The following is a 25,741-nucleotide window of genomic DNA, read 5'->3' on the forward strand; positions in this document are numbered from 1 at the left end:
TCAAAGAAAACCTATCATGGAAAAAGCTACGTGGATCATTTTGCTCATACCAAAATTTGAACTCCACCATATACCAATTCATCAATAGATAGATATTTTGTATAACTTTTTAGCAGCATCTTTTTTAATTACAATAGTTAATTTTCTTTGGTATCTAATAACTTTAAACTTTTTATTTATTAATTTAAGGAGTCCATCAAATATGATTCTTTTTTGGAATTTTAATTGGTGTTGGTTATCGCTCTTTTGCTTTAAAATTAAAAGGTAGTTATAAAAGGGGAAAAAAACTTTATAAAACTGGAAAATAAAAGAAACAGTAAGCAAAGCGCAGAAGCCCATTTCCTTCCATCCCCACAACTCAACCATCCCCCTTTTTCCCTCCTGATTTGATCCTTCCTTCTTGGTTTAATACAAAACTCAAATCACCCGTCTCTCGATTTTATAAAAATACCAGTACACGAATTAATCCCTCATTTGTCTAGATTCATTCTTTATATCCATTCCCCTAAATAACTAGCTCAGAAAAAAAAAAACCCCTCATATGTTAATTTGCCCGTTTATTTAATTTTTTTTTTTTTAGAATTTAAAGAGAGAGAGAGAGAGATGGTGGAAGTATTGTTTTCGTTGAAGAATGTATTAGTAGTGTCGCTAGCAATGAATATGTGTTTGCTTTGGCAGATAAGCTATTTTTATTATTATTACTACGATGATGTTGATGCCCTAAGAATTACTTCCTCCTCCTCCTTTTGGAATACTAGCAGCTGGCGGGCGAGGCTTCATTCTCCTCCTCCTTCTTCTTCTTCTGCAACTCACCAAAATAATAATAATAATAATAATATCTGTCTTAATAATAATAATCATGATGATGGTTGTCACAATAATAATAATAATAAGTTAAGAAAGACAGACGAAAATAGTGAACTACCGCCAACTGCTACGACGTCGTTTAGCTCTACTCCTGCTCCTACTCCAGATGGCGGGGAATCTCGTGTCATCAATCTTGATCAGTAAGTACCCCTCAAATAACTACTTAATTATATAACTCCAACTAATTAAGTATAAGTATTGTAGACATTACTTTATTAATAGTGTTATTTTTAGGGGAGTGATACATGTAAATCACTTTTTATCCATCTATAACATAATGCTTGTATTGTTATGGATGGCTAGAAGTAGTTATAGATATGTATTTTCATTCCCTTTATTTTTATTTATTTATTATTTATTATTACTCGTATTTTACTTTAACTTCTATATTTTCTAGATTGTAGGAGAACTTTGAACAAAACAAGTTATATTGGATATCCAAACCAAATATACTATCATCTGCCTACCAAAATAACTATTTGGCCAAATATTTTAAAATAGACTGTTTAGAAAAGGTCATATATATAATAGCACAAAACGTCTTCACAAATCTAACCTCAGATACAGTAAAATGGTATAAACGACTAAAAAGTTAATTAAGACAATGTTCTTTTTTTATTTAATTAAATTTAATAATTAAGAAGTTAATTTGAAATTTCATGATTATTTTTTCTATACTATCTATTTTTTTTATTTAATTAAATTTAATAATTATGAAGTTAATTTTAAATTTCATGATTCTTTTTTCAATACTATCTAATAAAACAAACCACCTTATTTTTTTCTTTAAACTTTTTGACTTTTGAAAAACTAAAAATGCCCTTATCTTTTTTATTCATTAATTTAACCATCTCCATGTAATATACCTATAATACCCTTAATGAAATAATTTACAGTTCAAATCCCCAACACTTAAAATAACTACAATACCACCTTTAACATCAATTACTTTTACATTCATCACCATCGTCGCCCCCATCACCGTCCCCACTACTGCCCCCACCACCGTTACCAGCACCACCTCCGCCATTGCTACCCCTACCACCGCCGTATTGCACGAGCATAAGTCTAGTACTTAATAAACAAAAATAATCCTCAATTAATTATATTTTACTTAATAATATATACATTATTTATGCGTTCAACAATTTAATACATTCAGCTTTTTATGGGTAAGAAAAAGGAAAAGTCCCGTCTATACTAACAAAATCCCATATTTTATCCGTTGTTAACACAATATCGTAAACGGTTAAACGATCGACGCCATACAGATTTATTTAAATTTATTAAGGTTAACAAATTATCTAACTAGCTTATATCCCGCGTGAAACGCAAAAGAATCATGTCAAAATAGTTAAAATTTGTATATTGGAAAGAGAAAAATTATTTTCTTTGATTACCTTATTTATCTTGTATTATAGATTTATCTTATATTTTAATCATCTTATAAAGAAAAACTCTAATTAGAATATGGAGTATCAATTATAATATTAAAAAATCAAGAATCTGTAACTTGTAATTAAAAATCCTCATTAAAATATGGATCATAGTTTAAAAAAATCGTTTAAAATAGTGTTTCTCATATTGCTTTGTTATTAAAATATTGGACATGATTTTTTGTAATAATTCGTTTGATTGCATTTAAAAAAGTGTTTCTTATATTGCTTGCAATCAATATTATGAAAAAAAATAGTGAAAAGTTGTAAAAGGTCGAACTGTATAAGTGTGTGAAAAAAATAATAATGAAAGTTGGAGGAATAAAATCGTCTTTGACTAAAAGTCCACTAAAAAAGATGTAAGCATTTTGATCTAAAAGTGGAAAATATAAGATAAACTTCGTCCAGATTTTTCATTTTTTCTAATTAAGTGATCTCTTTTAATATATATAAAAAGTATTTATGCATGCAGGCAACAAGTTTTTGAACGAAATGCAAATTTTTTTCCTACGAAACTAATGTGTTCCCCAACGCAAATATAAGATAAACTTCCATGTAGGGTCCAGATTAATAATGTACTTAAGGATTAAGTTAACATACTTGTTTTTTGTTTATTTAGCTAAAAAAACAAACACTTTTAATAACTTAATGGATTAACTATTTTTATCAAGTCATGATCTTTTTATTAAAACCTTAACAAACACTATCTTAGTCTACTCATTGGTGTCGTTGTATATATTCAATTACGCATCTTTGAGACCATAATATTGCTGACATTCCAAATACATAACGTCCATGTCCTCTACTACCTTATCGTTATGTTATAATGACAAACTAACAACAAATAAATTAGGATGAAGATTCTTTTAAATTTCTTAAGTTCACATGTTGAAAATGAAAATAACTTGAGAGGATCCCTATGCAACAAATTTCTATAGGTACATGTATAACAAATTAAATGAAGATAGAAAATAAAGAAAGGAAAAATAGTTTTACATGTAATTAGTCAATTTTGTCACATCAATTTGTAAATATTAGTTTGTAATTAATTTGTAAATTTAATATTTTTCAATTATCTTATATCATCGGTTTAAAAATTGCAATAACAAAAATTAAAAGTTTAACAAGAATAGGGTATATACTTTTGAGAGTTAAATAAAAAGAAAATGATATATCCTCATAGTCAGCCTAAAAATCATTTTAAATCATTAGTTGATAATATTTGAATTTTACTAATTCTCTATTCTAATTTTATCCTTTGATTTTATCATTGTCATGATTTTTCAGTTAATTATACATAAAAATTAATAATTTCTCTAAATAAAATACACCTTATACACGTAATAACAGCCAAACATGTGGACCAAGTTTTATTTACTTAGTTTTAAACTTTATTTATCGTAACATGGCTTGTGATCATTTGAAAATTAAATTTTTTTTGTGAAAACTAGATAATTGGTGAAAACACACTGGTGATATGAATTTAAGACAATGTGTTTTTAATTTTTTTTTAAAAACACATTGTGTTAATTTCATATCACAGCGTGTTTAAACAATTTTCTGATTTTCACGCCTATTAAAAACACACTATGATTTAAAATTTAACATAATGTGCTTTTAGATTACACAATAAAAACACATTGTGTTTTTAGAAAACACAATTAAAATATATTGGGTTAGATTCAGATGACAGTGTGTTTTGACTAATTTTCTAGTTTCACATAAATTTTAGTTTTCAAATGAAAATTTCACACCGTAGCATCGGCCAATTAGTTTAAATAAGAAGAGCCGAGCCAAATTGAGCTGGGTTTGGAAAATAGAGAATAATAATGAAAATGAATATACATACACATACGGTTTAATTGTCAGAAGATAGACAAAGACAAAACACCAAGATTAAGAAGTTGTGTTGTGTATTCTGACCCCGTTTTGCCTTACAATTTTTTTGACTTTACCAATTCTCGGGTTTACCGTTTTACTTGCTAAACGTGTATTCTGGCTTATTGTGCCCATTCTCCCCACTTATTTCCTATTCACGTACCTATATTTCTTTTTCTCTTTTACTTCTGATGTGCCTTTGCAACTAATACTCCTTCGGACTACAAAACAAACTCCATTTTTTTAAAAAGAAAAGATTAAACAAGACTCTCTTTTTTAAATGTCAATCTATTCTATTACTATCAAAATACACGGCTTAAGATGCAATTTAATTTTAAAAATGTGCAATTATTATATATTTAACCGATAAATATATTTAAATACTAAACTCTATTTGATTGATTAAAAACGAAAAATATGAATATTTATTTTTGAAGCGGAAAAAAGTATTTATGAGTAATAATAGATAAAACAAGATATGGTTAATAAACTTAATTATTGACAAGTGCATTTCATTTCTTTCTTTTATTTCCACCTTTTATCTTATTATTTCTTTCTCCTTATTTCCACCTTTTATCTGGTTATATATATCTTGATGATCACCTTGCTAATATGTGAATTACCGTATAAATAAGTGTTTATATATGCTTTTAGTTAGTTCAATTTTTCTATAGATAAAAGATGTGAAATTAAGTGATACATACGTAAAATGTTGAAATTATTTAACTATTTAACTTTATGGATGATATGAATCAAAGAGCTAAATATATTTAGTATCTATAATTGATGTTATACCCATTAAGACCGAAAGCACAAACATTTTAAGACACAATCAAGATTCGATCTTGAGCTGGACATATCAAAATCGAAGGTGTTAGCAGTTTATTCTTTATGCTTTTCAAAAGAATATGTAATTCATTATATTATTTATAAAAGGTACAATAGTCTAAATAAAGAAATTTAATTAATTTAGTTATGATTCTAAAATAGGTCTTGTTAATGCGTTGTCATTAACGTGTATATAATAGTTATGTTTTCATCATAAGATCCAAGGTTGGACTTTTGATATAGAAGGTCCAATTACGACCGTCCTTAAGACTATAATTAACGTTTTACTTTTGTAATTGTTTTAAAATAAATATATGATTTGATAGGAAGATTTAAAAAAAGTTATATCTTGTCTCTTTGATAAATATAAACCAAAAGTTAAAAACGTAAAGCATTATTAATCCTAGTAAATACTTACTTAAATTTAAGAAGAGGGGGAAAATAGCAGATAGTAGATAATAGCTATAAATGTTTAAAAAAAAAAGTAGATAAATTTATACTCGTATTTCTCTATCACCAGCGACACCACTACTAGTAGAAGCACCACCGCCCACCACTACCTCTAAGACCACCACCACCACCACCACCCTTAATCATTTTCATTGCTTTGCTGTCTCTAGCTTTCTTCATGCACCTCGATCTTTTCAATAATAGTAGTAAAATAATTAACCTTTATTTGCTTTCACTTAAATAATAATTAATGCAGCAATAGGCATTTGCGTGTTTTAGCTGCTTTTTTTAACCATATCTACTGTTCATGGTTGAGTCAAACACTTCAAGTGTCTATCTGTCTGTCATATTGATCTTTAAAATTCCCATTAATATACTATATTTGGATTGTATCTATAAAAAAAAAAACAAAGATGATATATGTAGTTCTTTTTATCTATATATCATAAGCTTGCGTAAAAAAAAGTTATAAATTATGATAAATAAATTAAAATTAATGGTACCTATATCATTTGTTATATTTTTTTAATCTGGAATTGTATCTAAATTATGATAAATAATAATAAAAAAAAAGTTAATGGTACCTATAAAGGTTGTAAGTATGATAAATATATTAAAACCAATGGTACCTATTACCTATATCATTTCTCGTAGTTCTTTAATTATTCTGAAACTGTAACTAAGTCACAACTCACCAGCACATTCATTTGTAACTTCTATACTCCCTTATAAACTCCCTTATAAAGAGGATTAGATTTCTTAAAATTAAGCATTTTTTTTCTTCCTAAAATACCCCTACTTATACATAAAACCTTTATATATCATCCTTTCCCACATTGTCTCTAATCATTACACGCTCTCATCGACCTTTTATCACCCTTCGCCGCCGCCCTCCTCCACCGCCTCCCTCAATCTCCACCACCGTCTTCCATCACCTTTTAGCCGCTGCAACGCGCGGACATTATGCTCGTCTATTTTTAATTAAAACTTTTTTTGCAAAGCAACTATTAATTATTACGAGTGTTGAGTTATATTCCTCATGTGGTTTGGTTAAAGTCCATAAATAAACATGTTACCATGTCACTTCCATTGCAAACACTGTTTAACATACATTAATAAGCAGCTTAAGTCAAACAAAATATAGTTTATACCATAAGTCATTTTGCATGTACTACAATCAAAGATAGCTGAACTCCATCCTCTCGAGTTAAACTTTATGAAACTCGTGTACAAATAAGCTTTGTAATTTGGCTCCAAAAGACCTTTTTATTGATAGACCATAGTATTGACACCACATGTAGACATGGCTCCAAAAGGGATTTTTGAAGCCTATGGGTTTTAAAAACCATAATTTCAGAGGTTAAAGGGGTGTTTAGTGGGGGAAACACTCATTGTTTTTCAAATTTGTTTTCTAGAAAATATCAAAAACAGAAAACGCGATTAAATTATAGTGTTTTAAAATTAATCTCAAGAAAACATAAAACACTATTTCCTACTTTTCAATGGAAATTTTCTACTTTTCAATGAAAATCGAAAAACACTTTTTTTTTTTCATTTTTCTTTTTCCAAACTTTAAAACCTTAAATTATATTCACTCTCCTCTAAACCCCTCCACCAAGTAGATTAGAACACGATTTCTAATATGAAAATTAAAGTAGCATTTTTTTGTTTTAAATGCATTTTCAAAATTTTCATTTGTTTTCTAAAGATAGCAAAAATCTTTCCATTTTTTAGAAAATTAAAAATGGAATAATAGATGACATTTTCAAGAACTAAACGCTTCCAAAATGTTTTACCAAGCATAGTTCAGATGGTTTAAGCTCGAATCTTTCCTCAAACAGACCTCTAAGCTGCTTAAAAAAAGGCTCGTCGAGCTATATCTTGTTTAAGTCTAGCCTAACACTATGTAGTCCACATACGCACAGTAAGCAGATCACACTGGGTGGATCTTAATGTCTATGTGGTAGACAAGATCTGCCAAACATACCTAACTGGCTGCTAACTCCATACATTATTGGAACCCTGATGCTTGAATATGATATTTTCCTTCTTAGTTTACTAGTATTAGGTGCAAATTGGGATCTTTACACATGTCACCACATCATTTCTTATAAGAATTCTTTCACTATATCATGACCGACGATTATTTTACTAATTGAGTATATTTTAATTGGCAATGTGTGATGTTTTGAACATACAGTGGCGACCCAACGATGTATGAGAACTTTTGGAAGCACAAGGAAGAAACGACGGTTGTGACTTCCAGTTGGCAACACATAAGTTACTTTTCAGATGTTACAAATGTTTGCTGGTTTTTGGAGCCACAGCTCGTAAGTGCAATCACGAGGCTACACAATGTGGTTGGCAATGCAGTCACAGAGGGTCACCACATTGTTGTGGGAACGGGCTCTTCACAACTTTATCAGGCTGCAATTTACGCTCTTTCATCGCCCTATGTTTCAGGGCCTACGAATGTGGTTTCTGCTGCTCCATTCTACTCGGTAAACTATTGCTCCTAAGTTTACAAGTTACTAATTTGCTTAATAAAGGCACACATGGTTTCATTATTATATTCATATTTTTCTGGAACTAATTCTGATCACTTCTTGTGGAAGCAAAGTCACAAAATCTTTCTATAATCAGCTTGTGTTTACTGTATCAATGAGTATTCAATGACTTGTTCTCCATGCTTTCACTTCCTTAAATGATGTTTTTTTATGTGTGGGTGAGGCATGTGTTTAGGTCACTCACCCATGAGTCACACGGAGGCATTTAGTTTTCTTTGTACTTAAACTTACGTTAGACTTGTATATGGGGAATATAACACCCCTTAAGAAGTCAACGGATTAAATTTACAAGCCGTATAAAATGAGAATGGCTTATTCAATATATGAGAATGCACATGGGATCTAACAAAGTAGAAATTTAACAAATATATACCTTTTTTTGTGTTGATTTTGATTGACTTGTAATCGTTACTTGCAGTCGTACCCATTGATGACTGATTACTTGAAATCAGGGCTACACAAATGGGCAGGTGATGCAAATGTGTTTAATAAAGAAGAGCCCTACATTGAGCTAGTGACTTCTCCTAACAACCCCGATGGATTTACAAGGCAAGATGTAGTCAAAGGAGATAAAGGGATTCTGATTCATGATCTTGCTTACTATTGGCCACAATATACACCGATTGTATTAGCGGCAGACTATGATATAATGCTTTTCACTGTCTCCAAAAGCACTGGCCATGCTGGTAGCCGAATTGGGTAATTTCTCATCGCATTTCTCCTTGAAGAGGAAAATAGTACCATTGATCTTTTGAGGTCAAACGAAAAACTTTGATCTCCAAAACCACCAAGTTCTTTTGCCCCCTCGAAAATCTTGATGACAACACTAAACTATGTAATGAAGAATAGGATAAATGATTAACTACTAGGTGGTAGTCCAATGGCAAGACTTGCCTTTCAATGTGAAGGTCACAAGTTGTAACTATGACACCCCCCCAAAAGTGGCCACGGTGGTTCACCTTTGGGATTACAAAGCGAGTCGCCTTAGGATTAGGCTCTGCTCGCAATGCGAGTGAGACGACCCTAGCTCTTCAGAGGCCAAAAAAAAGGATAAATTATTTGCATGGGTTAGAAATCCATGCCAAATATAAAGGTAATCAATTTTTGTCCAAAGTATCATAAACCTTAAACTTTCACAAAGCAAAATATAACCTTCTATATCTATACTTATATACTGCCTTATAATTCAAATTACAAATCCATTTTTAGAAATTTAAGCATACTTTTCAATATCCCAAAAATAGTCTCAAATTTCTATCTATATCTATATTTATACTATATTATAAAGCAAAAATACTTATGCTTTTTAACATTAAACTTAAATTTTCAATATTAATTTTTAAGTTTCAACAATGTACACATGTATGATGTTCCATACATCATAGCCACATTACATCAATAACTTTCACTACTCACCGGCGCCACCGCCACCACCGCCCCTACCGCCGCTCGCCACTACCACCGCCGCCATTACATCACCACCATCGCCGCCACCTCCATCACCGCCGCAACGCGCAGGTACCTTTCTCTCGTCAAAAATAAACCATGTTGACATTTTTTTTTTATTTTTAGAAAAACAATCTATCTTACTTCTGCTCTTAAACTACACAAATGACTAGGATGCTACCTATGACTTCCGGAAACCCCTCCAATAATCCACTTCCACTAATGAGAGTATCTTACTTCTGCTCTTAAACTACACAAATGACTAGGATGCTACCTACGACTTCCGGAAACCCCTCCAATAATCCACTTCCACTAATGAGAGTAGTAGGACTCGAACCCATGTGAATTACCCCAAGGTCAAAGACCTTACCAACAGTGTTGTAAATAACGGCCTTAACAACCGTTATAACGGTAACGGAGGTCCACCGTTACGTTATAGGGGTTGGAGGGTAAATTTAAAGGTCTGAGTCAATAAAGGTCAAATAACGGATTTAACGGCCTTAACGGCCGTTATAACGGGATTTAACGGTTGTTATAACGGATTTAACGGTCAAATAACGGATTTAACGGTCCTTTTTGACTAATTTTGTTAGGATATTGCTAATATATATTTTTTTATATAAATTCCTTTATATTTTATAGTCTCCGTTATAACGCCGCGAAATGTAATTTAACCTTAAAGGTCGTCCGCCGCGAAGGAACCGCCGACCGTTATTTACAACCTTGCTTACCAATGAACCCCCAATAAACCAGGTTGACATTTTCTTCTAGGAGGTACTGAACTAATTGAACACTTAGATATTTATTATGTTCTATCAAGGCAGAAGCTTGCTGCAGTTCATCATGTGAAAATGTTGATTATCAGTAAAAATTGAACTGAAGTTGGTTATCATTTTATGCAATCAATCCTTAATTATAAAAATTCATGAGCTTGAAAACTTCTGAATGAAAGGAACTACCTTTAATAAGAGTTTTTGATTATGTGTGGCAGTTGGGCTCTTGTCAAAGATAGAGAGATTGCTAAGAAAATGACAGCATTTATAGAGATTAACACCATTGGTGTATCTAAAGATTCACAGATCCGAGCAGCAAAGATTTTACAAACTGTGGCTGATACTTGTGACCATGCCCACCAGAAACAATCCGAGAGTTTCTTCGACTTTAGCTACAAACTCATGACAGAAAGGTGGAATAAAATTAGAGAAGCCGTGAATAAGACTGAACTTTTCAGTTTGCCATATTTTCCAGTGGAGACATGTGCTTTCAGTGGGCGGACTTTTGGACAGCTACCTGGTAATTGCATAATGAAAGCTATTGTTGTTTTACGTGTAAGAGATATACATGATGAGTATATATTAGTTATTCTGACCTTTTTCGTCTTTCTGCAGCCTTTGCTTGGTTAAAATGCGAGAAAGTTGGTGATTGTGAAAGCTTCCTCCGAAAACATAAGATACATACCAGAGGTGGAAAGCACTTTGGGGCTAGCACGGAATATGTGAGGATCAGCATGCTGAGTAGAGATAGTGAGTTTGAACTCTTAACTCAGAGGCTGCCTGCAATCATTTCTTGACAATCCTTCTAGTGGGGAATTCGGGTTAGCAATAGGCCTATGTAAAAAAAGATGTTTTTTTCCCTTCTTCTTGGTAATGTTTTACATGAATATTTAGGTCGTTCGTGTTCTTGACAAAACATAGTAACATTAATGATCGAAATAACCGAAAAGTCACGTGTGACGAAGGTTCAGCTCCTGATTTCTGGCTACTTATTGAATTTCAAACTTCCCATAAAATATCTGCTTGCCTATGTACCATATAATAAGTAGGCTTGTATTATCCTGCAAAAGTGAGAGTTGTGTTTTGTAAAGCCAAAGAAAGTGAAAAGTAGAGACTGCCATTGAAGAAAGGAAAAGCAGAGAAAACCTCGAGTTTTAAAAAAATGATGAATGTAAGAATCACTCACTGAAGATGATTATCAATTATCATGTTATTCGTATTTCATATTCCCCGGCCATTGTGATGTATCTCACCCATGGAATCGTCTGGTATCCGCTTTTTTCAATAACCTTGAGATAACGAACCTGCAACAAAGCAACTTACAATCAGGGTTGCAATGTTTGACTTGATTGCTTTTAGATTTTCCATTTTTCTGGCAAAGTCTCTAGTAGTCTTTAAGATATGTTCATGATGAAGGAAAATTAGATAGAACCTATACTGTCCACAAGAATATGACAATATTCTCAAATTTTCTTCTCCAATCATAAAACGAGTTCAGTTAATACAACTTTCAAACATTTAAACCTGAATTCCAGAAATGGTAAAATAAGGTATGTCAAACTTCACACGAATTGGAGCTTTTCTGTCAGGAGTTGCATCTTCAGAAGTTACGCTAGGAAGTTTAAATTCTGCCCTTAACATATACTCCTGCCAGCATTGTTGATCGAGCAGTTAAGGGAATACGGGATATCACTTTCAAACAATAAAAGGCGACAAAATTTCCAGTTCATTTCATTACCTTGTTGCCGGGGAAGGATCTGATCCTCCATACTAGTGAATCATGTTCAGGAGCATATGATGCAGATCCCATTGTTGTCCGGACAATAGGTTTTGTAGCATCAGATGGCACAGGTATGTCAATTTGTACATTTGTTGCAGTGCTGTATTAAATAATTACAATGAATGAAATGACATACAATCTGAAATCTTAATTAATAACCATAATTAAAGTTTCACAATTGCTCATTTAAGGTAATGAACTTGATCTTGGCACTAAAAAAGGGGGCTTGCCTTCGTTCCTTGAACTGGCTTCGAGCTTTGATAAGCATTTCAACTCTGCTTCGTGCATGCTTTTCAATTATAGCCTCAACCCAAATAAGAGGTTTTACCTAGCAGAATATGAAGTGTGGTCAAAAAGGCAAAATGATCCCGAGGTTAAGCAATTAAGAGGATATAAGTCATCAAATGGAAAGGTTAAGTTGTATATAACTGAAAACAACCTGGGTACTATGTCTATAAGTCATCAGATCAAACGATCCATCCGGAGGTATAAATGATATAGTCCTGTCACTCTCAAACCTTGCCAGGCGTACACACCTATATATTGCGAATAATAGATACGAATAAGAAAGAGTGATGAAGTTAAAACGTTCCCATGTGTTTACTCGAGCAAGATCATATCGATAACAAGGTCATGGAGATAGATGTAAACACATAAGCTTGAGGCACTTACTGATGAAATCTGATGTCATCCAAATCAATGGTTTTTCCTCTTGTTCCACCTTGAGCCTCCAACAGAAGTCTATCATTAAGCCCAAGCTTACACTCAGGCATGCCACTATGCAAAAGAAATACATTTTCTTAATGACAAGCAATAACTCGAGATGCATTAAATTTTTACATATTCATACATAAATGGTAATAAAATCTGCTCTTCTAAAGAAACAAAAAAAAAATAGTAATAAAATCTGATACTTTAGTATAAATAGCACCTTAAATATGTTCTCATCTTCAATTCCCCAACAACATCTGATCGGAGTACCTGCCCATTGCTGTAGACCAGTGTGTTAACAGATTCGACCACATCAAGGAAGACCTGATAGATAGATAGATAGATAGATAGATAGATAGATAGATAGATAGATAGATAGATAGATAGATAGATAGATAGATAGATAGATAGATAGATAGCAGGGCATCATCAGTGATCTCAGTCAGTCGTACAACATAATGATCATAACAGAAATGAGAGAGTCACGTGTACTTGATTCTTCTTGTAGTGTATCCCTTCATTTCTCCAAGAAACCGCATTGGTGACAGCCATTGGAGGTCGTTGAGTAATTTCCATCCTATAAGCATCTGATTTTATAAACTCACTTAAGATCTTAGCTTCTGTATACTGAGGGTAACCAAAATCCATTACCTCGTCGAGTAATTCATACTGCCATGTTTTACAAATCAATCATGAAACAAATTAATTAAATGCCAAATTAGAGCTATATATATATATATATGTTTTCCCTATCTACAACACTAAAAACAGTGATTAATTCTCTTTCATTCTTATGATTACAACAAAGTTATCACGAAGAGATTCCTCTTCAAACTCCCTAAAGTAATGCTTGAAAACCTGCATTTTAATTTCATAAGAAGTTGAAACTCAAAACATATATACGAATTGAAGAAACGTGCATATTTACTAGTACAAAATAGTAAAGGTGACTCACACTAGCTAACCGGTGGAGAAAAACAAGTAGGCTGCCAACATTACAGTTATGCCTTGATGCGGTCATTAGATACACATTCTTGTGCTGAATGAACACATACGAGACTCCATTGTCGATGATCACTGGACCCTGTGACTGTATATCTCCCTGTTATTCGAAATTGTTTTGTGGGAGCTGAGTTAGCATATATATAAAAAAAAATATATCATACGTCGTATAACATTGCAATTCTCTAATTATAATAATAATCAACCTTTGATTCTCTAAGAATATGAACAATTAGAACTCATCGGAAAATAGCATTAGATTAACATTCGTATGACTCAAATTAAGATGTCCGAGACACATATGCACATTTCAGAATTGTATGTATTAATGTGGAATAAACCATAGATACAAAATGTCCAATTTCTCATATGTAAGATGCATGATTCTATATACATCTTAAAATAAGGTGAGTAAAAAGTTAACAGGGATATGACGGAGTACGAACCTCTTTTTCAAGGAGTTTGGTGAACAACTTTTGGGCTTCAATGGACGAAACATCGGCACGATAATGGCGAGAGATGAGAACATATCCTTTGATATCGAGTATGAATAATGCTGAAGCCGCCCCCGCCATATATATGATTATTCTGCCAGCGCCAACAATCAGATCATAACAATATTTATAATGTGATCAAACGAATAATTTTAATATATTACCAGCGATCAAAACATTTGTATCGTTAATTTGATAGATTGATGTTGTAATTCAATTCGTGTATAATGATCGATTGATGATAGATTATTCGTTAGCTATCTGGGTCGACTGTCGAGTAAATCTCACTTCTGGACTTTTATATAAGTTTTTGGGCCTCGAGAGGCGTACAATAAGCCCAATAATCATGGCATAAGTGGTGGAATTTTAGAGTTCTTCAGCCCAAGTTTTTCTTGACCAACTTTATTTTTTTATTAATGATGATGAATTGATGAATCGTGTTATAAGAAAAGAGCATGAGATCGACTACCCGTTAAATCACCGTATGTCTTTCGATAAATAAGTAAACGAATAAGGTTTTTATTATTCCAGATATGGCGAGTCAAAGAACAACTAACTATATATATCGGAGAAAAATATTAAAATTATAAACCCGTAAAAAATAAGTTCGAAAGAGGACAAAATATTAAAAACCTTACAAATTTTTTTAAAAACTTTATGAAAATTTTAAAATACATTACAAAATCTAAATTTCAAAGGGGGCATTTGGCCCCTTTGCCCCCATGTAGTGCCGCAGTTGGGAAGTGAAAACTCACGCCTACCCAGAATATTACGTGAGTATATATATATATATACCATTTACCAATTAATCATAAATCAACTGTTACAAGCGATCATGGGGTCTATAAGATAAAAATTGTAAGGTCATAGGTTCAGTCTTTGTCAAAGGTAAATGAAAATATGACTTGTGCATCATGTGTGAAGATATTGTTTTACCAGACATAAAGTATATACGGTATGTGTTTTGAGTATTAAGATGGTATTCTGAGTATTAAGATGGTAGATGAGACCAAAAGATTTCGACCCATTTACCCTTTCACAAACTGCCCTCAAGATGTTTGGCTGAATGAAGGCAGAAGAGGTTTTTGAACCTCACATTTACTTTCTGTAAGGATGGTAATCACTACTAGATTTTTACGATAATTTTATTTATCAAATTAATGTGTTTTTTTTATTTGTTTTGTAAAATATAATCCTGTAAATCATATTTAATGACGTATTGTCAAAATTTGACGGTGTAAGATCTTTATTTTTATTTTTTTAAAGGGGAATTGAAGTATAACTTAACTATATATTGATGTAAAAGATTGGATGTGTACATGTTTCCATGCGAGATAGGAGAAGTTGAATTATTTTCATAAACTTATACGAAAAATATATACATGATCACTAGCACAAATTATCAAACAACGAAAAGAAGCACAAATTAATCAAACTTATTCAACTTAATTTATAAATAGATAGCAACAAATGCTTAATTCATTACGATCTAGCTAGCTAGCCAGCAGTAGCTTGTTGGGTCCTGTGGCCCACATCCGTAACTTTCTGACCCACATATGATCCAGCAGTAGCTTGAGCCCGTCTTTTTGAATAATCCAACTGATCATGGACCCACCCACCACCACTATTGGCCCTCATCCTCTTCAAGTAGCTCATAATATATGTCAAAGAAGACAACCCCGAGATTCCAAAAGCTCCAGAAACTATAAACCCTGTGACCGCCAACCCGATTGTTAAGAAGGCCGGGACGAGTATCGGGCTGAAAAGGATGAAAAGCGGAGTGGAGACGGCGAGGCCGATAAGGGTGCCAGTGAGAATGAGAGACGATAGAATGAGGAAGAAGCCAGTGATAGGGAAAACGGTTACGACGGCAACAAGTTTTTTTGGTGAATAGGTGTGGCTGGTTTGCTGGAAATGGGACTTGGTTGTGTCCATGGGGTGCTCGGTCATTAATAATTGTCGGTGTTGGTTCAAAAAATATATATATATATATATATTGAAATCGTACCTGTGCCGTATGTAAGGGGTATATGGTTTATTGTATACACGTGGAACGCATGCAGTGCGACATATGTGAAAATGGATAATACGTTCACCTTATGTTATATTAGAAAAGAAAAAAAAAAAAAGAAGAAGCTGACTTGCGAATTAGATGATCATTTGTTAATTGAAAAGTAGAGATTGTATTTTGGATGTTGAGTTTGTTGGGCTCACCAGTCACAAACACAGTGGGCCTTGACTAGTAAGAGACCGAAAGTTATGGAAGTTTGGCTTTTTTATTCTTTAGACTTTTTATAACCCTTACACTCCATTATCAAGTTTTAAAAAAACACACACACACAAATATTAGATAATGATAGAAAGAAAAAATATAATAGACAAAATACATTCTTGAGTTTATGAGAAATAAATGAAAAAGAGATACTTTTACAAAAATATCTTTTATAATACTATGTTGGAATGGTTGAAACTATAATGGTAATTGCACATAAATTTTTTTTTCTTTCCTTCCAAATCTAACCAATTTGGCAAGAAAACTGTTGGGTTTAAAACATTTAAATTATCCTATTATTCCCCTTAATTTCTTTCATTAAAAAAACTCATGAATAGAAAAACAAGATTTTTTCTTATCATTCACTTTCTTATCCTTTGAAAATAAACTCAAGAATGTAATGTTAATGAAAAAAAAGAAAGATGTACAATCTTTTTCAAAAATTCCGATCCGGTATTGGTTTGGTACCGGAAAATGGTATTAATCTCCGGTGGGACCAAAATCCCGAAATCCATATCCACTTTGGGTGGTTTCCAGTTTCGATATCAAGACATACCATTTGTATCATAGAATACATGTATCGGATCAGTTTATATGAGACCAAGATCAGTATTATTTTTAGTGATTTTTAAGAACGATATCGGTAAGACTAGGATGCCTGTAGATGCATTACCAACTGATGTATTGGTTTTGTGTTTGATATGAAGCATGAAAGCATAAGTCACTAAAGCCATTGCATTGTGTAGCTACAACGCTATGTACGAGTATTTCCTAAGGATCCAATATACAGCCTTGATATTGCGGTTAGCCTCAGCTACGTACAGAACAACAGATACATAATAAACACCATATAAACACAATCTGCATATCTGGCCAAAAAATACTGAAAATTAGAGAAAAAAAATACGAAGTAGTTGAAAATTTGAAATGTTAAATCCACTATATTGAGTAGTGACGCAATTCATCAAACAGGTTACATGCATACAAAATGTCACCATACACCAATGAAAGAAAAAAAAAAACATTTTTCTAAGTCTAGCAAAAATCATGAACTTTCCACATATCAACATAAAACCTCAAAGATTTAGGCAAATTCTGCTTCCACAAGTCCAGATTAGGAGGCAGTCCACCAGTCATGGCAATTGAGCTATCTTCTTTTCTTCTTCCAACATTCAAGACACACACTTCCCCTTGTTCAAACACTTTCTCCATTGCCTTCAGAGTTTCTTCCATTACCACTTTTCCATCTTTCCTAACATCTTCGGCTTCCACACAACTCCCTCCCACATTCACCATTATCCGCCCCCCTCGCTTCAACTTGTTTTTCATTTTCATCCACGTTTCCGGATCCTGGAGCTCCGGTATCACACACCCGTTACTAAACAAATCAACCAACAACCCGGAAAACCCCTCATCGATACTCGCATTCAACGCGTTTCCGATGTATATAAACAGCCTGTCGTCGTACTTTCTTTCCAGTTTTGAGAGCCCGAAATACTCTCTAGCAACTTGAATTACAGATGGGTCGAGTTCCCAGCCGTGGATCACCCCTTGTGGGTATAATTCAAGTATTAACTTGGCTGCTGACCCGGCTCCGAACCCGAGTATTCCTAATGGGCCTGGGGGTAGTATTGGTGGGAATGTAGCGAAAACGTCGAAATAAGTCCCGGTTAGTAGTTTTAACAGAAAGGAAATGCTGTGGATGTTGCCGGGAGTGTCGAGCAACAGAAGACGGGAACCTGCGAATGGGTGGTCGGATTTACGGGAGATTTCGAGGACTCGAATGAAATTGTGTCGGGATTTGAATTTGACTAGGGTTTTCACTTGGTCTATTGGGATACCTTCTTCTTTGGTTTGGGGGTTTGAGGCGTTGTTTGGATTGTGGGATTTGATTGTTAGTTTTCTGGGTTTGGGGAAGAAGGGGGTTTGAAATGAGCGGGGAGTTATTGACGGTTGGATTTGGAATAATTGGAGGGACAACATACCTCCTCTGCCTGCTGCTGCCAATGATTCCATTGTTGTTGACTTCTTGTTGTCGTGTAGATTTTATATATGTAATGTAATTACATCAATTGGATTGGATAATTACAACTTTGTCCTCTAATGTTACAAAACAATATGTTGACTAGCGTCTCCAATATATTCGTTTAAAATTTTCAGCATTTTAATACACAAATTTCTTTTATACCCACTAAAAAACATATACTGTAGATGTCCAAAAATCGGTGGTATACAAAGTTGCACCATTTGACATCACATATACAACACAGTTGAGACATATACATATGTACTATCTACATACAAATATATACAATGGCTGATATACGCAATACATGTCGCAATTCATGCATAAACACATCTTCATACAATATAACCTATACACTTGCATAAACTGATAAACTGTATAGAGATGCATACTTGTTAACCCCCCATTATTTATATAGGAGTATATGCAAACCATATACTGTCAACTGTGTTGTGCATTGTGTGAACTTGCACACAAAAGTCCAGATTTCCATTTTACGGGTTAAAAGAAATAGATGGAGATGGAAATTCCTAATAAACAACATTGGAACTTCAACAGAAGTCTATAAAAATAAAACCCCAATAAAAGATGTACTGATTCAGATACAATCACCAAAAGGACAGCATTGGAAACCCAGTAACTTTAAAACATTCTGTCTAACATAGTTCAACTTAAACTTAGACACAATAAAATAAAAAGGAATACAAGTTGGGAGATGGATGATCGAACTAAAGCTTGGATAATAACCCATTTGTCACCGACTTGGGAGAAATTGTATCTTTAACATGGCTGTCTTTCACATCTGACTCGCAAGCTCCAGGAGGAACGTCCACAGCCGGAGAGCAATTAAAGAACCCATGTGGCTGTCATTTATGCAGTTTGAATTTCAGTCACAACAAATGAACAAATGCTTGTAACAGAAGTTGGGAGAATAAAACAAATTGTGTTGCCATCTAGATAGTAACTCATTTTGTAGCAAATAATTTAGAAATTGAAAAAGTGACAATATTCTGAATATCAAAGCAAACATACCTGAAGCATAAACCCAATATGCTCCACTGGCATCACAGGCCAGTCTTCTAACCTAGGAACATGAGTGATCCCAAATATATACCTATAAAATTTATTATATAACAAATTATTATCAGATAAATTCATGAATGTTAAATAGGCAGATTAACGCATGAATTCACTAACCAGAGGACAATATCAGTTTCTTCGAGAGAGCGATTTTGCTGGACCCATGAGGCCAGACCTTCACCAACACGTGGGTTTTGGTTTGGAAATTCCCCTCCAGGAAAATCCTCGCCAGATGCATAAGGTGTAACCCACAGATTATGCTTCAGAAAGGCAGCCCTTCTTAAAAACTTTGCTTCTGGACCTGCTAAAGGTAAGCAGTTCGAACCAGGTACAAGTTTGTAGCCTGTCAGTTGTCCGGTCCTATTCACAGTTCTGGTGTTTTGAACCTGCAGATAGATGGGAAGAATATAAATCAGATAAGTAAAATAATTCTCAAAGCAAAAACTAAAAGTACGAAATTCACAATGAGAATGAATCATGACTTACGATCCAATGACGAGCAGATAACGGATTACAATCCCGCATTGCTTGAGATTCAGATTTAAGCAATGTTTGTTGTGTATAGAATGCATTGTTATGAACATTATTGTTTCCTGGTTCTTCAACCTTAACATCAACTTCAACAACCTACAAGAACATCACAGTAGATAGTTACAATATGTGTGTAAATTCAGTAGTTTACATTACGTATAAGAAGTCCAATTCAGTAGTATTATTAAAATGAAAAGCGATATATCCAAACCTTTACCGAAACACTAAACATATCGAAAGAGACCATGCATACCTGATTATGCGCTTCTCCAGGCTTGCAATCAACCGACATGTCCATTCTAGCAACAAAAAAATGTTGATGAACTGGTGCATACAATCCCGGTGCAATGGTAGTACCATATTTTCTAACTTCTCCTGGCTGCAATGCTCCTAAGCTGAGAATTCCAGTGAGTTTAACTTCGGCTTCAATTTTGCCATCCTGTAGGAAACAAGCAACATGCATATTAATTGCATTGATTTCATATAAGTAATCAAAGAACACTATCTTTGCAAAAATACGAAACATAAACATAGCAACACTACAATTATTCCTTCTGAATGCGATGTTGAAAACCTGACCTGATAGAAGTGCCAATAGAAGCCATACTCATAGTTTGCAACAGTGCAAATAAAAGAAACTGTTAGCCTTCGGGATCTTCGGACCTCTGCCAAGCCAGTTCTCCAATCCTGGTGCTTCCAGAGCATCCCATGGTCCTCTTCATGCATACATACACAGTTCTCGATTGTTTCAACACCTCCGATGAAGTTTGTAAAATGAGCATCGAAGTACTTGATGTATCCTAAGCAATCACATCCCTGTGAAGATAAATATTGTCAGCCTGGAATCACAACAGTCCTCACTCTCAGAATGATCTGGAAGATTTATATAAAATTGAGGTGCTACAAGCCTACAACTCGGGTAACCCTTAATGTGAAACTGGATCACCTTCTGTTTGATGGCAAACGAATCACATGGTTATAAATATTAAAGTTTAGCTAAAAAAGAAATCGGTCTGATGATATAGAAGCCACCCAAAGCTTACTTAACTCTGTACAACTTCCTATATTGTTCATTAAAAAGATTAGATCATTATTGTTACAGAAGTTTGTTCTTCACTATTTTTAACAAAAATATGAAGTAAAAAAGGTATTAGGTAGTCAACCTGGCCAATATTGACTCAAACTAAAAGGTAACCTGGTTTGACATGTAATACAAATCCTGCCCGATGTGCCCATTTGGGCAGCTAGAGCCAAAATTTCAACAACAGGCTTATTTTCAGATTTCAGAAAAGAAAAAACAAGTTAATTCTCTCATAGCTGACTAGTTACTAATGACCCACTGCGTACATACAAAAGATGATAAGAGTGGAGTATTATACGCTTGTATTACATATTAAATGTATATCGTAATTCAGTTTTTATTTTTTGGTTTTATTCGTAATATGTACATATATGCAAACACAATTGAATACTCAATTAGTTAAAATCTCTAAAACTCAATATCCACTATGTAAGATGTTTTAGCATTAACACAATGGAAAATGAAACAAACCTTCTTAAGAGAATGAGCATTCTTTCCAAGCCCATCTTCCCCAGCATCAAATGCATTCTTTCTGTAATGTGGATCATTTGGGTCACCATAGGGCACAACCATCTCCACAAAGCTCAATCTATGAGCTATCGGTCTTCTACCTCGACTACCATCAACATACGCAACCGAGTGTATGACCAAACCCTCTCTCGGGGTGAAACCAATACGAAAATTCCACTGCAACCAAAATATATTACAAAAATAAGCACCTATTAAACATGCACCGTATAAAGCAGAGGTGGTAATTTCAACCTATTAACCATTTAACGGGTCAATAGGGTTGTGTTCTATGTCCATTGGGTCAGATTTGTTTCTTTTTTTAAAAAAAAAAAGAAAGGAATAGACCAGTCAGATAAAAAGTTGCTCCCAGTCTTCTGCATATATACACGTGTTATTCAAAGTTTCAGATTACTCTTACCATAATAATGTTTATATCTTTTAACACGATAACTATGCAATTGTTTTTAAAAGTCGCAGACTTCTTTTGGGGGGGCAAATCTGACAAGACCTGTAGCCTCTACAAGAATATGACTTATAACCAATGCAATTGACCATTGCTCAAAAGTTCTAATAGAGATACTCAGACATTTGACGCATCAAACGTTACCTTTTGCCACTCCACAAAGTTCCCACTGACACGGAAACTTGGTCCATCAGGCTGAAGTATTTGTAGAGGCTTCACATCACTGCGATCGACACCACCTCGTGTATGGCCAGGAGTGTAGTTTCTCAATGGATCAGCTGGTGGTAGGGGGACAAGCTTACGATCTTCAAATTCTAGTACTATCATATTTTGCATATCAACTAGAACATATATGCCTTCAACTGGACGTGCATATCCATTTTCCATTGGACTATCACTTTCTGTCCTACAAAATATAAGTGGTTTTGCTAATCTACGGCTAGGAGAATCAGCTTCACTATGATATCCAACACACCTGAACAAGTTTAATACAAAAAAAGAAACACGTTAAGTTCCATTGTATGTAATGTCTCCAAAAGTTTCCATGTAATATTAACTAACCAAGCATCAACCATCAGGAGATCCATATCCTCTATGCCCCTTTTCTTCATAGCCTCCCTGAAGGGAGGATAATCTTTCACGACGGCTTCACATTCAGCATATTCCACGGCATCCTATAAAACATAACAGTATCATGAGAACAAATAATGTGAAGCTAAGAAGTCCAATGGCTCTTCCCACATGCTGACAATAAGAATTTCCAATCTAGTAAAATGTTCACAATTCAGAATCTGAAAGACATTATGTTGCAAATAAAAATTACCATAGGAGGCTGAACATCTACGACAACTCGTGATGAGATGACTTTTCCCCGATGATGTCCACCTCGAGTGGCTGCATGTACCTCAGATAGTTCAACAATCCACACACTCGTCTCATTTGATTTTTTATTATAAACAACAAGTCGAGCTCTCCTTGGGGGAAGTTTAGTAGGTATTACAGCTCCTCCTTTGCTTCTGGGTAACAATGATGGTTGGAATGGTGGAAAGAAGTATGCATCTGCAAGTGCTACAACACTTTTATCAGGTTCTGAAAGAACCACTTCCACAAATCGCATGCCATCTCTGACCTGAAAAGGAGAGAAATTGAGAATGTTACAAGTACTATCACAAGTACCATCATACCACAATTCAGTTTAAAATCATTATCCTGTGAAGTACCTCAGGTGTTGCTCCAGCTGCCCTGACAGTTGCCACGGCTACTTTGATTTCAGCAGCAGATAAAGGGTCAAGAGGATGACTGGTTTGAGCCCTTGTGAGGACTTGGATTCCTAAATGTTACCGATCGATTAGCCATTTGACAACATCATATAAACCATTTAAAATACAAGTGTTGAAACAAATAAGATGTCAATGCTGCATTCTTGAGCTTATGAGATCAGAGATTATCGTATAGTATACAATTCCAGATAAATTGGCATGCATAATTAAGATATTACACTCTATATCTCCCTTTCCTTAAGCGACAGTGAATCTCTCAATGTTATACGTTTGTAGTGTACTAAACAAAACAAGAAACACAATTCAATCAAGCAGAAAATTCCAAGATAGGACATGATCAGTAAGTTTATCATAAAGGTCTGAGTAGTGCCTTCCACTTTGTCTCAAGTGCTGATTAAGAACAACTAACGAAATCAACAAAACCAAATGCATCATAATAATAGAATATCATATGCCTATGCCATTGTAGTGGTACTAGTTATGCATGGGCATCCAAGAGTCAACTCAGGTGAATATCACCAAGTGTCAAATTTATTAGACAGTTGGTTATAAGTTACTCACTTATTAATATTAATAACCTTCCACTATCATATATCCAAAAAAAGCAAGACGCTTGCCATAAAACAGATGCAACCCACACCAGAAAGAAAGTTGGTATATGAAATAGTAAACACCTTATCAGAATCCATGTATTTGCAAAAAAAAAAAAAAAGGCATAAACTAAATATAAACAAAGGCCTAACAGTGACACTTAACCTCCCACATACACACTCACTAATGACTAGTATGAATTCGCCTTATTCGAGAGTGATTATTACTAATAAACAATTGCATAACTATCCTTACAGTCTGTACTCACCTAATAATTATAACTAAAAAAAAACATCTTACCAACCCAAAACACTTAATCCTTTCTTTCAATATAAATAATTGTATACAAATTTTATATGAAAAACTAATTATTTCAGAATATAGAGTGATTAGACATATGAGCCAAGCCCCACCAAACAAAGGTGACAATTAAAAAGAAACACATGTTGACGAATCTCATCAGCAAACACACCTGGATCTGACCCCTTCATTCATCATCATCATCTGATTCTATACTTACAAACCAACTAGCCAAGCATATATACCTTTTTCCTAATTTTATACAAACACCTTCCAACTCTTGTATCTCTAATAATAATCCTTATCTAAATATATATATATATATATATATATATGTGTGTGTACACGTATACGTATTATTATTTAATAATTTAATTAATATTATTCGGATGATATCTACTTAATTGTACGTATAAATAAAATACAATTGATACATGTATATATAGAAAGTGAGGGATTGATTGATAACAACCTTTGGTGGAAGGAGAAGGATCAGAAGAAGAAGAGGTGATCACGGAATTGGGAATCGGAAGGGGGCGATCATCGACGACAACGACATCGGCGGAAGAAGCGGAGGCCGGGACAATCTGATGGCGGCGGGGGATTGAGATAGAATCATCATGATCGGAACAATGCGACGTCGTTTTCGAAGCTGAGGCCATTGTAAAGGGTTAGCAAGCTGACTAAATCCACTGCAGTGCGTACAATCTACTGCTGACATACAGAAGCCAAATTCTGTTTCTGCTCTGTTGCACCACTCTCTCTCTCACCCAACACTCTGATCGATTGATTCGAGGTTACTGTAAATATATATAGATATAGATATACAGGAATATATGTATTCAATTCAATTCAAGGATGGTGGTGGCTGTGAATCTAATGGAGTAAAACAGATTTTAGAGGGGGGGTGTGCAAGTGTGTATATATATATAGTGGTGATATGACAGAACAAGAGTCCGTATCACGTGACAAAGCAGCCTCCTAATCCACATCTTATTCTAATTGGAAATACTCCTAGTTTTTATTTAATTCTTTACTCATTATTATTATTAGGGATTTTCTAAACAATGCCTTAAGCCAATGGTTTAGTTTTTTTATTATGGAAAGTATTCTTCACATAATGTTCCAAATGACCACGTATCAAGAACTTTTAAATTTTTTTTTTTTTTGTCACATTTATTAACATTAACTAATTTACCTAATAAAACTACTATTAAAATATAACATGTAAAACAAATCATTTACTCTTTTGACTACTTTTATATATGTCATATATATATGTATATATATGTGTGTGTGTGAGTGTGTCGATCTACTTCAAAAGACGGTAAGAAACAAATTTTAAACCATGTTGCAATTTCAGTGAATACGTACA

At 33.8% G+C, this 25,741-nt stretch overlaps 5 protein-coding genes across 5 annotated transcripts; 1 reads left to right on the forward strand and 4 right to left on the reverse strand.

Moving 5' to 3' along the window:
- Positions 1 to 333: 333 nt before the first annotated feature.
- LOC122589916 (tryptophan aminotransferase-related protein 2-like) lies at positions 334 to 11,220 on the forward strand. The gene is made up of 5 exons (XM_043762249.1): positions 334 to 1,007; positions 7,660 to 7,960; positions 8,445 to 8,725; positions 10,464 to 10,765; positions 10,861 to 11,220. Exons 1-5 carry the CDS (start codon positions 604 to 606, stop codon positions 11,040 to 11,042), a joined length of 1,470 nt encoding a protein of 489 aa, XP_043618184.1. The 5' UTR covers positions 334 to 603; the 3' UTR covers positions 11,043 to 11,220.
- Positions 11,216 to 14,469, reverse strand: LOC122589917 (AP-1 complex subunit mu-2-like). The gene is made up of 13 exons (XM_043762250.1): positions 14,397 to 14,469; positions 14,185 to 14,326; positions 13,692 to 13,838; positions 13,532 to 13,594; positions 13,229 to 13,405; positions 12,957 to 13,060; positions 12,698 to 12,802; positions 12,465 to 12,561; positions 12,256 to 12,353; positions 11,984 to 12,125; positions 11,770 to 11,892; positions 11,432 to 11,549; positions 11,216 to 11,306 (listed from the first exon to the last, which is right to left on the reverse strand). The coding sequence occupies exons 2-12, from the start codon at positions 14,311 to 14,313 to the stop codon at positions 11,451 to 11,453; spliced, it is 1,284 nt and encodes a 427-aa protein (XP_043618185.1). The 5' UTR covers positions 14,314 to 14,326; positions 14,397 to 14,469; the 3' UTR covers positions 11,216 to 11,306; positions 11,432 to 11,450.
- A 1,260-nt stretch (positions 14,470 to 15,729) lies between these two features.
- On the reverse strand, positions 15,730 to 16,182 carry LOC122588301 (oleosin H2-like). The gene has a single exon (XM_043760415.1). The coding sequence runs from the start codon at positions 16,180 to 16,182 to the stop codon at positions 15,730 to 15,732; it is 453 nt and encodes a 150-aa protein (XP_043616350.1).
- A 1,233-nt stretch (positions 16,183 to 17,415) lies between these two features.
- LOC122589071 lies at positions 17,416 to 18,536 on the reverse strand. Its single transcript, XM_043761316.1, has one exon. The coding sequence runs from the start codon at positions 18,518 to 18,520 to the stop codon at positions 17,540 to 17,542; it is 981 nt and encodes a 326-aa protein (XP_043617251.1). The 5' UTR covers positions 18,521 to 18,536; the 3' UTR covers positions 17,416 to 17,539.
- Positions 18,537 to 19,073: 537 nt separating this feature from the next.
- LOC122588607 (copper methylamine oxidase-like) lies at positions 19,074 to 25,245 on the reverse strand. The gene is made up of 12 exons (XM_043760756.1): positions 24,839 to 25,245; positions 23,416 to 23,525; positions 23,019 to 23,324; positions 22,757 to 22,869; positions 22,340 to 22,670; positions 21,694 to 21,909; positions 20,721 to 20,957; positions 20,395 to 20,580; positions 20,097 to 20,237; positions 19,728 to 19,996; positions 19,563 to 19,644; positions 19,074 to 19,393 (listed from the first exon to the last, which is right to left on the reverse strand). Exons 1-12 carry the CDS (start codon positions 25,026 to 25,028, stop codon positions 19,259 to 19,261), a joined length of 2,316 nt encoding a protein of 771 aa, XP_043616691.1. The 5' UTR covers positions 25,029 to 25,245; the 3' UTR covers positions 19,074 to 19,258.
- Between the last annotated feature and the right edge of the window lie 496 nt (positions 25,246 to 25,741).

The sequence above is a fragment of the Erigeron canadensis genome, chromosome 2, assembly GCF_010389155.1.
Source record: "Erigeron canadensis isolate Cc75 chromosome 2, C_canadensis_v1, whole genome shotgun sequence".
Classification (NCBI taxonomy): Eukaryota; Viridiplantae; Streptophyta; class Magnoliopsida; order Asterales; family Asteraceae; genus Erigeron; species Erigeron canadensis.